At 41.2% G+C, this 15202-nt stretch overlaps 1 protein-coding gene across 1 annotated transcript in view; it reads left to right on the top strand.

Moving 5' to 3' along the window:
* Positions 1 to 5370: 5370 nt before the first annotated feature.
* NLN (neurolysin) overlaps positions 5371 to 15202 on the top strand; it is a 44159-nt gene continuing 34327 nt past the window's right edge. The window contains exons 1-3 of the mRNA XM_075847527.1: positions 5371 to 5461; positions 12003 to 12259; positions 14164 to 14312. Of these exons, the coding sequence (XP_075703642.1) occupies positions 5424 to 5461; positions 12003 to 12259; positions 14164 to 14312 (444 nt within the window). The 5' untranslated portion in view covers positions 5371 to 5423. The remainder of the gene's footprint in view (positions 5462 to 12002; positions 12260 to 14163; positions 14313 to 15202) is intronic.

Raw genomic sequence — 15202 nt, 5'->3', positions numbered from 1 at the left:
TGCCCATTAATAGCGAGCCATTCATTATAGATTCACGCATTGTAGTTAGTGTTGTAGTGTTTCTCTTGAATTAGTTATTAAGGGGTTTTCGAGTTTTATGTATTTAAAGTATAATAAAGCATGTAGCCATATTTGTTTCTTTTGCAATTACTTATTATTTCTTTATCAAAATATCCAATAAAAAATATATACATGTAGGTCATTCACATGATTTAACATCGCCCTTAGGCCTCAGGCCCACTTCAGTTTTTTCCTTCAGGGTGCTATCCGTTTTTGTCACGGATAGCACCCTGAACCCATTCATTTCAATGGGGCCATGCACGCTTCCGTTGTTTTAACGGAACCGTGCGGCCGTTCTGTCAAAAGTAGTGCAGGTCCTACTCCTGCCCGTTTTTGACGGAATAGTCTCGGCCTTTGCATTGAATTTGGTCCGTGAAACAACGGGTTGCACGCGGAAGCCATCCATGTGCAGCCCGTGTGTGACGGGACCGCCATTAACGGCCGTACAACGGCCGACGGAAGTGTGCATTAGGCCTTAGTGCCAGATGTCCATAGAACATGCAGATAAATCTTTATCCCATGGAAGTTATGGTTTTAAAGTATAATCACTTAATAATAAAACGTTATAAAACTTTCTAATATACTTTGTGTTTCAATACCTCAAACTTTTCACGATCTTTGTTCGCTGTTAGTAAATGGAGCCTTCTTGTTTACATCCAGACGACAAAAAACACCTACAGATGTAATACAAAGAATTTGATATAATTGATATTATCAGGCTCCAGGCACATTAGCTTCCTTCACACATACGTTTTGCGTGTGTTTTTTTTTGTCTGCCAAAAAACGCATCTAATTTTTTTTGGGTGAAATGGTACATGCGTCTTTTGTGGTATTTTTGGGCTAATCGTGTCTTTTACTACATTTTGTTTCTTTTATGTGGCATTTTTCACATTGCAAATCATGTGACTACAAGATCATGTAACGCAAAGATTTGTCTTTGTAACACATGATTTATTCTGAAAAAAAAACGGCATAAAAAAACAAAACTCACATTGACATATGCGGTTTTTTTTTTTAAGGGAAAAAAACCTATGGGAGAATAATGGCACTAACTGCCTGAAAAAATGGCAAACCAATCCTTGGGGTGTTTTGAAAAAAACAAAACGCCAATTATCCAAAATAGACAAAATAAAAAAAATTGCCCCCTGAAAAAAAAACAATGTTTGAAGTGTATTCAATATTTCACTATTGACTTCAAGCTAACATCTGGTTTCAGGTTTTTTTTGCCGTGTGTGAAGCCACCTTTTTTTTTTAAAAAACGGTCTTTGCGGCTGGCGTTTTCTTCATATATTTTATTTAGCTAAAAACAATTTGGGACTGGGCAGGAGAAAAAAATAAAATCTTACAAAATCATACCTCCAAGATCTGTTCTTATTTTTGACAAAATACCTATGAAGAGCACACAGACCACAGACATATGAAAAAGACCATACATAGATACATATATAGCTCCCAACTTTCAAATATCGCAAAGAGGGACAATCAATGCGGCGCGAGTAGCGTGTCACAGCTATTTTTCTCCTTTTAAGCCATGCCTCTAACCCCATCCAATCCCCGCCCATACACACCCGGTTCGGCCAACACACTATCATGCTCCCATAGTGCCTCCCCACAGTATAATGCCCCCATAAAACCCCCACACAGTATAAGGCCAAATAGCTTCCCTCCACACAGTATAATGCCAAATAGCTTCCCCCCACACAGTATAATGCCAAATAGCTTCCCCCCCCCACACAGTATAATGCCATATAGTTGCCCCCGCACAGTATAATGCCCCCATACAGTATAATGCCCCCATATATGCCCCCATACAGTATAAAGCCATCACAGATGCCACATACAGTATAATGACCCATAGCTGTCCCCGTACAGCATAATACCCCCATAGCTGCCCCATTCAGTATAATGCCTACACAGATGCCCCCATAGAGTATAATGCTCCATAGTGCAACAATGCCCTGTAGATAGTGGCACAGTCCCCACTGTAGATAGTGCCCACATAGATGGTGCCAGTGCCCACATACAGCCACAGTGCACACATATGAAGTGCCAGTGCCCAAACATAAATTGTTAGTGCCCACATAGTTCTACAGTGACCATGTAGATGGTGACCATATTCTGCCACAGTGTCCATGTAGATAGTACAATAGTGCCACAGTGCCCACATATAAAGTACCAGTGCCCACAGTGCCCATGCAAATTGTGGCCATATAGGGCCACAGTGCCCATGTAGATAGCGCCACACCTGCCTGTAGGTAGCGCTAACCCCCCCCCTGTCGATCGCACCACCCTGTCTGTAGATATCACTAACACCCACCGTAGATAGCTCCATTGGGGTTCCCTCTAGGAGCGGAATCCCCAACCAGAGTATAGGCCACGCTGTGACCGGGGATTCCGCTCCAGGAGGAGCCCTTGACATCACTGTCCATATATGGATAGTGATGCCAGGGGCCTCTCCAGGAGTGGAATCCCCGGCTAGAGCGTCGGCAACGCTCTGGCCGGGGATTCCGCTCCTAGAGGAGCCACTGCTGTCACTGTCCATATATGGACAGTGACATCAAGGGCTTTCCAAAGACAGGAGTCCCCGGCCAAAGTGCTTGAGCTGCTCTAGCCTCGTACTCAATAACTGAATGCTGAAACAGGGAGCTGACGCTTCCCTGCTTCAGCATTGGTTTCAACTGTATCTGCGTCATGAGGAAACATAACCGCATGTAAGGCCTCATGCACACGACCGTAATTTTTATCCACAATTACGAATCCGGAATTGCGGATAAAAATACTGATTTATTCATTTCTATGGCCCAGGGACACCTTCCCGTATATTTACATGTAAGTGTCCGATCCCTAGAAATGACCTGCAAAAAATAGGACATGTCCTATTTTTTGACTTTGCTGACCATGCTCCTATACTTTATAATGGGACCACGGCCGTGGCCGTCCATGCCCGTAATCACGGACTGTGTACACGGCTATGTGCAGGGTGCCTTAATATGTGTAAATGCCCCCTTATAGAATTCTTTACCGGCATATTTGAGATAGAAATGTTAGTTGGGGTTTCTCGGGAGTGGAAACATTTTCAGGCGTTTGCCAGGTTTATAAGACCCATCATAGAGGATTGTCTAGACTGGATACAATTGTAGGAAACCCTTAGCCCTCATCCACACATTGCAGATTTGGTCAGTATTTTGCATCAGTATTTTGAAGCCAAAATCAGGAGTTGGTGCAATGAAAGGAAGAAGTAAGGGGTAGAGAGTAGTAGGGGAGAGTGACACCCACAGCAAGGGGGGGAGAGTAGTAGGGGAGAGTGACACCCACAGCAAGGGGGAGAGAGTAGCAGGGGAGAGTGACACCCACAGCAAGGGGGAGAAATTATTAGGGGAGAGTGACACCCACAGCAAGGGGGAGAAAGTAGTAGGGGAGAGTGACACCCACAACAAGGGGGAGAGAGTAGTAGGGGAGAAAGTAGTAGGGGAGAGTGACACCCACAGCCAGGGGTAGAGAGTAGTAGGGGCGAGCGGAACCCCCTTACACTAAGGCTTTATTCAGACGAACGGGAAAAACGTCCGTGCTACGCGCGTGATTTGCACACGCGTTGCACGGACCTATATTAGTCTATGGGGCCGTGCGGACATGTGCGTGATTTTTACTCAGCGTGAGTCCGCTGAAAAAAAGTCACGACATGTCCGTTCTTTCGGCGTTTTTCGCACATCACGCACCCATTGAAGTCAATGGGTGCGTGAAAACCACGCATGCCGCACGGAAGCACTTCCGTGCAAACTGCGTGATTCGCGCAAGAGCTGTCAAAAGGATGAATGAAAACAGAAAAGCACCACGTGCTTTTCTGTTTACAAACATCCAAACGGAGTGTCTTTGAGATGAGCGAACCTGGACAACCGAACCGAACTTCACCGGGTTCGGCCGAACTAGTTTTGACCGAACCCGGCAAAAAAATTTCCGGTACGCGACGTCAGGAGATAGTCACTGTCCAGGGTTCTGAAAGAGTTAAACTGATTCAGCACCCTGGACAGTGACTTCCGATCCCAATATACATGAACGTGTAAAAAAAAAAAGAAGTTCTGACTTACCGATAACTGCCTGCTTCTTCCTCCAGTCTGACCTCCCGGGATGACAATTCAGTCCAAGTGACAGCTCCAGCCAATCACAGGCCAAGCACAGGCTGCAGCGGTCACATGGACTGCCGCGTCATCCAGGGAGTTGGGGCCAGATGTCAAGAGAGGCGCATCACCAAGAACGCGTCACCAAGGCAACGGCCGGGAGGGAGGTTCTCGGTAAGTACGAACGTCTTTTTTTTTTTAACAGGTTGCTCGATATTGTGATCGGAATTCACTGTCGAGGGTGCTGAAAGAGTTACTGCCGATCAGTTAACTCTTTCAGCACCCTGGACAGTGACTGACGTCGACTAGCCTCATCTCTATGATGGTGGCTGCGCGAAAATCATGCAGCCGCGCATCATACACTGATGACACACGGAGCTGTCAAGTGGTTTTTGCGCGCGCAAAACGCAGCGTTTTTGCGTCCGGAAAAACACCACGTTCGTGTGAATCCAGCCTAAATCTGTGTACGTTTTAGGGTACACACTGGTGACCCACTAGCGATTTTTTTTTATTATTTTTTATTGCTGCTTGAAGCAATTTTATAGTTGTAGCTGCTCCAATTGATGAAAATGGTAAAAAGAGATACCAGTAGTTTGGCGGTATAGGTACTATATATACTGTATATACTGTAGGTACAGTTTGAGAGTACATAGGCCATTTTATTGTCTGCTATATAATGCATGATGCAATCTCTGGCAACAGTCCTCTGACATAGCAGTATGGATGGATTTACCACTTGCATGTATTATGCTGTGTGAACAGCACCGGTTTCCATATTTTCTCATTCACTTGATTTTGAAAGGTCAGAGAACCAGCATCCCCCTCCTTACATAATCCCCATTGTCTTCCATCACTATATCACAAGACTCCTGCTATGCTGTCCTCTGCCTCTAGAGGGAGTGCTTTACCAAGACGTGCTAACTGGATTGAAAGTTAAGCGCCGCCCACTACTGTTCTTTTTCAGCCATGTTAACTGAGGGCAAGAAGACTTGACATTCTGACTCCTAGCAATGTTAGGTCTGGGGATGACACTGGTTATATGTTATCAGCTTGTATTGCTTGCGCAATTAAAGCTAAAGCTTCTTGAATTGGAAGTTGCTGTGAAGTCTGTAACACTATGATGAAGCTGCAGCTATTGTTTGCACTGGTCACTAGGGGAGACTTGCCCATATTAAATATGTCTGCCTTCACGTCCTTGACATGTGGTTGGTAGCCATGCCTGGGAGTGTACACTGAGCAGTCCCGGTCATGTATGCAGCACGTCTGTGTGTGTACACCTTCTGCAGGTACCTCCATATCAGCCATGTACTCCCAAGCTCTGCTCTATGGCAGGTGGATGCTGGGGATTGTAGTTGCACATGACTGGCCAGACAGAGGCTTAGGCTAGTATTAGATCTATATAACAGAGCATCAAGTGATGACATCTTATCGGATGCTTGTAGTTCTGAATACCTGAGCATCCAATGATTTTTAATTTCTTTAATATGATGGGACTTGTAGTGTATATAACTAAGCATGACATGTTATTGTATGCTGAGACTTGTAGTTCTATATGCCTGAGCATCCAGTGATGACATCGTATTGTGCTGAGACTTGTAGTTCTATATGCCTGAGCATCCAGTGATGACATCGTATTGTGCTGAGACTTGTAGTTCTATATGCCTGAGCATCCAGTGATGACATCGTATTGTGCTGAGACTTGTAGTTCTATATACCTGAGCACCCAGTGATGACATCGTATTGTGCTGAGACTTGTAGTTCTATATGCCTGAGCATTTAGGGATTACATTTTATTGTATGCTGAGACTTGTAGTTCTGTGTAATTGGACATCTGCTGATTTGACATTTTATTGAATGCTGGGACTTGTAGTTCTGTATACCTTGCTATCCAGTGATTTATATACTGGGACCTGTAGCTGTATATAACTGAGCAAATAGTGATACCATCTTATGTGCTGAGACTTGTAGTTCTTTGTGCTTTTGTGCCTAATGATGACAACGTTTTGTATGCTGGGATTTAGGGAATGTTCACACGGCTTATTTTCAGGCCTATTTTGGAGAATAAGGCTAATATTACGCTTCAAACGGCACTTTAAATACACCTGCAAAAAGTTCCCCAATGATTTCAATGGGAAATACACTGTGTAGTCCAGGGGTCTCAAAGTCAGCTGGGTAAGTGGGCCACATATAGATAAAATGTGAAGTTGACGGACCGCAATACTTTCAAATTTGATACATTACAAAATTATTGTTAAGCAATTAGTTATTTGAACTACTATAAAAATACTACATTACTATAATAACACTACTACAGTACTATACTACTACATTACTATAATAACACAACTACAGTACTATACTACTACATTACTATAATAACACTACTACAGTACTATACTACTACATTACTATAATAACACTACTACAGTACTATACTACTACATTACTATAATAACACTACTACAGTACTATAATACTACATTACTATAATAACACTACTACAGTACTATACTACTACATTACTATAATAACACTACTACAGTACTATAATACTACATTACTATAATAACACAACTACAGTACTATACTACTACATTACTATAATAACACTACTACAGTACTATACTACTACATTACTATAATAACACAACTACAGTACTATACTACTACATTACTATAATAACACAACTACAGTACTATACTACTACATTACTATAATAACACAACTACAGTACTATACTACTACATTACTATAATAACACTACTACAGTACTATACTACTACATTACTATAATAACACTACTACAGTACTATAATACTACATTACTATAATAACACTACTACAGTACTATACTACTACATTACTATAATAACACAACTACAGTACTATACTACTACATTACTATAATAACACTACTACAGTACTATACTACTACATTACTATAATAACACTACTACAGTACTATACTACTACATTACTATAATAACACTACTACAGTACTATACTACTACATTACTATAATAACACTACTACAGTACTATACTACTACATTACTATAATAACACTACTACAGTACTATACTACTACATTACTATATTAACACTACTACAGTACTATACTACTACATTACTATAATAACACTACTACAGTACTATAATACTACATTACTATAATAACACTACTACAGTACTATACTACTACATTACTATAATAACACAACTACAGTACTATACTACTACATTACTATAATAACACTACTACAGTACTATAATACTACATTACTATAATAACACTACTACAGTACTATACTACTACATTACTATAATAACACTACTACAGTACTATACTACTACATTACTATAATAACACTACTACAGTACTATACTACTACATTACTATAATAACACTACTACAGTACTATACTACTACATTACTATAATAACACTACTACAGTACTATACTACTACATTACTATAATAACACTACTACAGTACTATACTACTACATTACTATAATAACACTACTACAGTACTATACTACTACATTACTATAATAACACGCTACTACAGTACTATACTACTACATTACTATAATAACACTACTACAGTACTATACTACTACATTACTATAATAACACTACTACAGTACTATACTACTACATTACTATAATAACACTACTACAGTACTATAATACTACATTACTATAATAACACTACTACAGTACTATACTACTACATTACTATAATAACACTACTACAGTACTATAATACTACATTACTATAATAACACTACTACAGTACTATACTACTACATTACTATAATAACACAACTACAGTACTATACTACTACATTACTATAATAACACTACTACAGTACTATAATACTACATTACTATAATAAAACTACTACAGTACTATAATACTACATTACTATAATAACACTACTACAGTACTATACTACTACATTACTATAATAACACAACTACAGTACTATACTACTACATTACTATAATAACACTACTACAGTACTATAATACTACATTACTATAATAACACTACTACAGTACTATACTACTACATTACTATAATAACACTACTACAGTACTATAATAACACTACTACAGTACTATACTACTACATTACTATAATAACACTACTACAGTACTATACTACTACATTACTATAATAACACAACTACAGTACTATACTACTACATTACTATAATAACACTACTACAGTACTATACTACTACATTACTATAATAACACTACTACAGTACTATACTACTACATTACTATAATAACACTACTACAGTACTATACTACTACATTACTATAATAACACAACTACAGTACTATACTACTACATTACTATAATAACACAACTACAGTACTATACTACTACATTACTATAATACTACATTACTATAATAACACTACTACATTACTATAATAATACTACATTACTATAATAATATGACATTACTATAACAATGCTACATTACTATAATAATACTACATTACTATAACAATACTACATTACTATAGCAATACTACATTACTATAATACTACATTACTATAACAATACTACATTACTATAATACTGCTACATTACTATAATACTACTACATTACTATAATAATACTACTACAGTACTATAATAATACTACATTACTATAATAATATGACATTACTATAACAATACTACATTACTATAATACTACTACATTACTATAACAATAATACATTACTATAATACTGCTACATTACTATAATAATACTACATTACTATAACAATACTACATTACTATAACAACACTACATTACTATAATAATACTACATTACTATAACAATACTACATTACTATAACAACACTACATTACTATAATACAACACTACATTACTATAATAATACTACATTACTATAACAATACTACATTACTATAATAATACTACACTACTATAACAATACTACATTACTATAACAACACTACATTACTATAATAATACTACACTACTATAACAATACTACATTACTATAACAATACTACATTACTATAATAGTAGCGCTAGGTTTAAACTTAACGGAAATTTGCGTGATGTCAGGATTAGACAGCGCCTTTTTAGATAATGCCACAGCGCCCTCTGTAGATGCTGCCACAGCGCCCTCTGTAGATGCTGCCACAGCGCCCTCGGTGGATGCTGCCACAGCGCCCTCGGTGGATGCTGCCACAGCGCCCTCGGTGGATGCTGCCACAGTTCCCTCGGTGGATGCTGCCACAGCGCCCTCGGTGGATGCTGCCACAGCGCCCTCGGTGGATGCTGCCACAGCGCCCTCGGTGGATGCTGCCACAGCGCCCTCGGTGGGTGCTGCCACAGCGCCCTCGGTGGGTGCTGCCACAGCGCCCTCGGTGGATGCTGCCACAGCGCCCTCGGTGGATGCTGCCACAGCGCCCTCGGTGGATGCTGCCACAGCGCCCTCGGCCCGCGCTGCCCCAGTAGATAGTGCCAGAGACACCCCCAGTAGATAGTTGCCGACGCTTTGCCCAGGGATTCTTCTGCTGGTGGAGCCCCTGATTTCACTGTCCATACACAGTGACGTCAGTGGATTCTCCTGGACCGGAATGTGACATCAGGGGCAACCCCAGAGCCGGTGTCCCAGAGTGGAGCACTAGTATAGGCTGAGGCTCTGCTCCGGATCTCTGGGGAAGCAACTGACATCAGTGTTCATATATGGACAGAGATGTCAGGGGCTTGGTCAGAGCTGGAGTCCATGAGCAGAGCCGCTTCTAGCACTCTGCCTGGGATTCCAGCTCTGCTCCTGACATCACTGTTCATATATAGACAGAGATGTCAGGGGCAACCCCAGAGCTGGAGTCCCTGGCAGAGCGCTACTAGCGCTCCTACAGGGACTCCAGCTGTGCTCCTGACATCACTGTCCAGCTTTGGGGAAGCCCTAGACATCGCTGTCCATTCATGGACAGTGATGTCAGGGGATTACACAGAGTCCCAGAGCAGAGCCCATACTAGCGCTCTGCCCGGGACTCCGCTCTGGGGAAGACCCTGACAAAACTGTCCGTATATGGACAGCGATGTCAGGGAATTCCACAGAGTCCTGGAGCAGAGCCTATACTAGCGGCTCTGTGTCCCGCGGGCCGCAGATGACAGCCTCAGGGGCCGCCTGCGGCCCGCGTGCTTGAGACCCCTGGTGTAGTCCATATGAGGCGTATTTTTATGCTACTGAATTTTAAAAAAATGGCTCCTAAAAAAATCAAACCTTAAAAAAAGCCCTGGAATCAGAGGCTATTTTCCCTTGAAAACAGACGCATAATTTTTAGCCTCTTCTTTTTGCATGTGTGAACATACCCATAGGGCTAATCCATACGTGGCGTAAATACTGCGGGTTTTCCAGCAGTGGATGAGATTTCAACGTTTTTCGTCCGTGTGACCGCCGCTGCAGCGGTTTCCTGGGATGAAACGTCATGCCAGGAGGTTGGCCTGCCTGAAGGTGGGCTAAATGCTGCAGTTTTCCTCAGCGGACATTCCGGGCGAAGAACTCCACCACAATTTGGATGTATACCTTTAAAAAGACAAAATCACAGCAAAAACTATTAACGAGGCCACTGTGGTCATTACTTATACATTGACACTGATTAAATTAGCCTTGCATAATTAAAGGTATTGTTCAGGATTTAAAACAAAATATGGCTGAGGTAGACTGAGCTGCAATACCACACACAACCTGTGGACAAGTGTGGCACAGTTTTTGGAAGAAAACTGCCATGTTTTTCCAAATCCTGTACAACACCTTTAAGGAATTCTGGGGGTACTCAAGGACTGGAGTTGGGAACCGTTGTTACATATATTTTACAGTATTAGGATCTATGTTGTACAGATTGCTCGTGCTTTTACTTTTGTGTGCTTTTATGTGGAAAAAATTGCATGTCATACAGTATTACGAAGGTATTCTCCCATAGATACACGTACAGGATCTGTGCACTCAGCGTTGCCACGAGCATGAACCCATAGGCCTAATTCACACACGACAGATTTGTTGCAGAAATTTCTGCGACTTTCTCATTTATCTGAATGGGATTTGCAGAAATCCATTCGCATGCTGTAGAAACTCCCTTATTCACATGTATGAGACGGATTTTCAGTTCAGACATTTTTCTGCAAAATTTGCTGTATGTGAACGCACCTTTTTTTCTTTAATGTTTGGGTATAGCCATGAGGTATTTTATTGTAGGAAAAGCTGATTACAAGCCTTACATAGTTACATAGATAGTACAGTTGAAAAAAGACACATGTCCATCAAGTTCAACCAAGGGATGGGAAAAAGGGAAGGAAGGGTAGTTCATACTTTGAGGTCAAACACACATTTTTTAAGATTGCAGCAAAAAAAAAAAAACAAAAAAAAAAAAAAATGAATTTTGACCAGCACGTGTGAACACAGTCGCCCCATGCATGTGACCGTAGATTTCTTCCGGAATTACGGGCCCATTAATTTCTATGGCAGACTGACACCTTCTGTATATTTACGGGAAGGTGTCCGTGCCGTAGAAACCTTCCGTAAAAAATAGGACATGTCCTATTTTTTTTCATTTTTCAGACCGTGCTCCCAACCTTGATAATGGAAGCACGGCCCGCAAATGCAGATGGCTGGCCGTGCCCGTTATCACAAACCATGATTATGGGCACAGTCGTGCGCATGGGGCCTAAGTGTAATTGGTCTATTTACAGTGCGTGCTGCATTGAGTTGTTGGAATTATTTGCTTTGCACAGTACAATTTTTAGTTAATGTTATTCATTATTTTTCGCGACAGGTCACAGGGCAGGAGATTTGTATTTAAAATGACACTGGGTTCCGAACTTCCGAAATCCATGAGAATGGCTTCTAATATGGTGGCCAATAAGAACCTTCTACGGTGGGACTTGTCACCGGAGGATATTCAAACCAGGACAGAAGAACTCATAACAAGGACTAAGAATGTATATGATACAGTTGCTGCACTGGAGGTGGAGAAAGTCACATATGAAAACACTGTCAAAGTTTTAGCTGACCTGGAACTAGAATATGCAGGTAATAAAGCGTGCTCAGACCAGCAGTGAAAACTTGCCCATTATACCCCACACTTTCAGACTATCTCTTCTCACAAATGGCAGAATTAGGGAAGCAGTAGACCGTTTCGACGCCTGTAATAAGAGGTCAGCACAGCCTTAGGCCCCATGCACACGACCGTGCCCGCAATCACAACCACAATTGCGGGCACGGCCGGCCGCTGACTGACAGCCGCATTTTCGGGCTGTGCTCCCATACAAAGTATGGGAGCACGGCCCGCAAAATGCGAAAGAACGGACATGTTCCATAATTCCCGGAACATTTCCACGGCACTGACACCCTTCCATAGTGCTACGGAAAGGTGTCAGTGTTCAATGAAAGTGAATGGCTCAGTTTTTGCGGACCGCAGTTGCGGTCCGCAGAAACGGAGCCTTTTTGCTGTCGTGTGCATGGGGCCTGAGGGTAAATCTGTGATGTAATGGAGCCCTATCCTTCCTCTCTGACTAAGGCCTCATGCACACGGCCGTGCCCGTAATCACGGCCCGCGTTTGCGAGCACAGCCGGCCGCATTTTAGGGCCGTGCTCCCATACGAAGTATATATGGGAGCACGTGTATATTAACTCCTTAACGCCGGGAGGACGGATATATGCGGATATATGCGTCTTGTGATGGCGCGGGTACTAACAGTGTACACACGCGATCAGCGGCAGGAGCACGGCTGTTATACACAGCCTGGCTCCTGCTGCAACTGCCGGAATCGAAGCGCGCTCCGATTCCGGCAGTTTAACCCATTAAATGCCGCTGTCAATAGTGACAGCGGCATCTAATGTGTTTGACAGAGGGAGGGAGCTCTCTCTGTCACCCCATCGGCGCCCCCGCAAACAAATCGCGGGTCGCCGTCGGGTTTCCATGACAGCCGGGGGTCTAACAAAGACCCCCAGGTCTGTCTTCCGCAACTGCCTGTTAGGCGATGCCAGAGGCATGACCTAACAGATTGCCTGTCAGTTTTACACTGACAGGCAATAATGCTTTGGTATACTAAGTATACCAAAGCATTATATATGCGATCGGCACATCGCATAGTGAAGTCCCCTGGTGGGACTTAAAAAAAAAATGTCAATCAGTTAAATACAGTTAGTTGAAAAAAAAAAAAAATAATAATTTGACTTGACCAATAAAATGAACACATTAATTAAACCGCCGGATGAACGGCGTCCAAAAAAACCGCAAAAAACAACGGCAAAATTCTCTCTTTTCTCCCATTCCCCCCCATAAAAAATAAAATAAAAGTTAATCTATAAGTCCTATGTACCCCAAAATAGTACTAATGAAAACTACACATTGTCCTGCAAAAATCAAGCCCACATACGGCCACATCGACGGAAAAATAAAAAAATGACGGCTCTTGGAACGCGGCGATGCAAAAACAAGTAATTTTTTTCTAAAAGGCTTTTTATTGTGCAAACGTAGGAAAACATATAAAACCTTTACATATTTGGTATCCCCGTAATCATGCCGACCCATAGAATAAAGTTAACATGTTATTTACGCTGCATAGTAAACGGCGTAAATTTATAACGTGAAAATTAATGCTGAAAAGCTGCTTATTTTCAATTCTCTCCTAAAATAAAGTTAATAAAAGTTAATCAATATATTGTAAGCATCTAAAAATGGTGCAATTACAAAATACAACTCGTCCCTCAAAAAAACAAGCCCTTATACGGCTATGTCGACGGAATAAAAAAAAAGTTACGACTCTTGGAATGCGACCATGAAAAAACAAACAATAATTCTTGGTCATTAACGTGCAAAATGGCCCGGTCATTAAGGGGTTAAGTGTGACCAGTTTTTGTTTACCATGGACTGTTTACATGTCATGCTCACCTTTCCACTTACCATAACTTTCATTCTGGTCTCTCAACAGTGGAACGAAGCATGTTGGATTTTCCACAGCATGTGTCCCCTAGCAGAGACGTGCGGACGGCCAGCACACAAGCTGATAAAATGCTGTCTGATTTTGACGTTGAAATTAATATGAGGGAAGATATATTTAGAAGAATTCTCCATTTTCATGTGAGTATAATTTCGAGATATACACGCGCTGTATAGTGGATCTCCTGTCAGAACGGTACATGGTTTGTCTTTTTACATTAGGTTCTCGAAACACCCTGGTCCATTTACGTCAAAAATTGTCAATTGCTGCACCTTCTACGTGCTGATTTTGTGGGCACTGCCAGTGATAGAGTACCAAAAAGGACTGGGCCCTAAGGGGTGAAGCGCGATAGTGTCATTAGTTCTACCTCGGACTACAGTTTTGGTTTGTTTTTTTTACATATATAATGTAAATGACCCATGGTACACTAGGGGTTTTATAGGTGTAGACACATGTAAATATTCTTCAGTGGCCGTTCCAAGCAATTAATGACCGTACTATTTATTATATTGCATCATATATTAATTGTAATTCAATATTCGTTATGTTCCTTATACAATGTAATATATGTCGCCTTCAATATGTGGGCTGTATGATATGCGCCTTAAAAATTTTAATCCAGAAACATTTGTCTGTTGCAAAAAGCAAAGACACAGTAAATGCATCTGCGGTTTTGAGGCATTTCTCTTCTGTCCATGGTGGTGATGTAAGCCATAGAAATGATTAGGCTACCGGTGAAACGCCGTGATCATACTCGCTCTGCCAATGGTTTGAATCGTAGATGGTATCTAATCCTTCCTTCATTATTGGGTGTACATTAGGGGGTTATCCTATCACGTTTCAGAAATGTATATGCATTTATGAATGTTTGTTTATATTGAATTTGTTTTGAATGTTGTACGAACGTGACTTCATGGGGTCTGACCCTTGGAGCTCTTATACATCTGTATCAATGTTGCCAATCATGCATTGTTGCCTGAAACGCGTAAGCGGCGCATCTGCTGGCTTTTACGCCATGTTTTCCAAAGAA

Source organism: Rhinoderma darwinii, chromosome 1 (assembly GCF_050947455.1).
Source record: "Rhinoderma darwinii isolate aRhiDar2 chromosome 1, aRhiDar2.hap1, whole genome shotgun sequence".
In the NCBI taxonomy this organism is placed as follows: Eukaryota; Metazoa; Chordata; class Amphibia; order Anura; family Rhinodermatidae; genus Rhinoderma; species Rhinoderma darwinii.
Note: the sequence above shows the minus strand (reverse complement) of the source record. Positions and strands in the feature narration are given on the sequence as shown.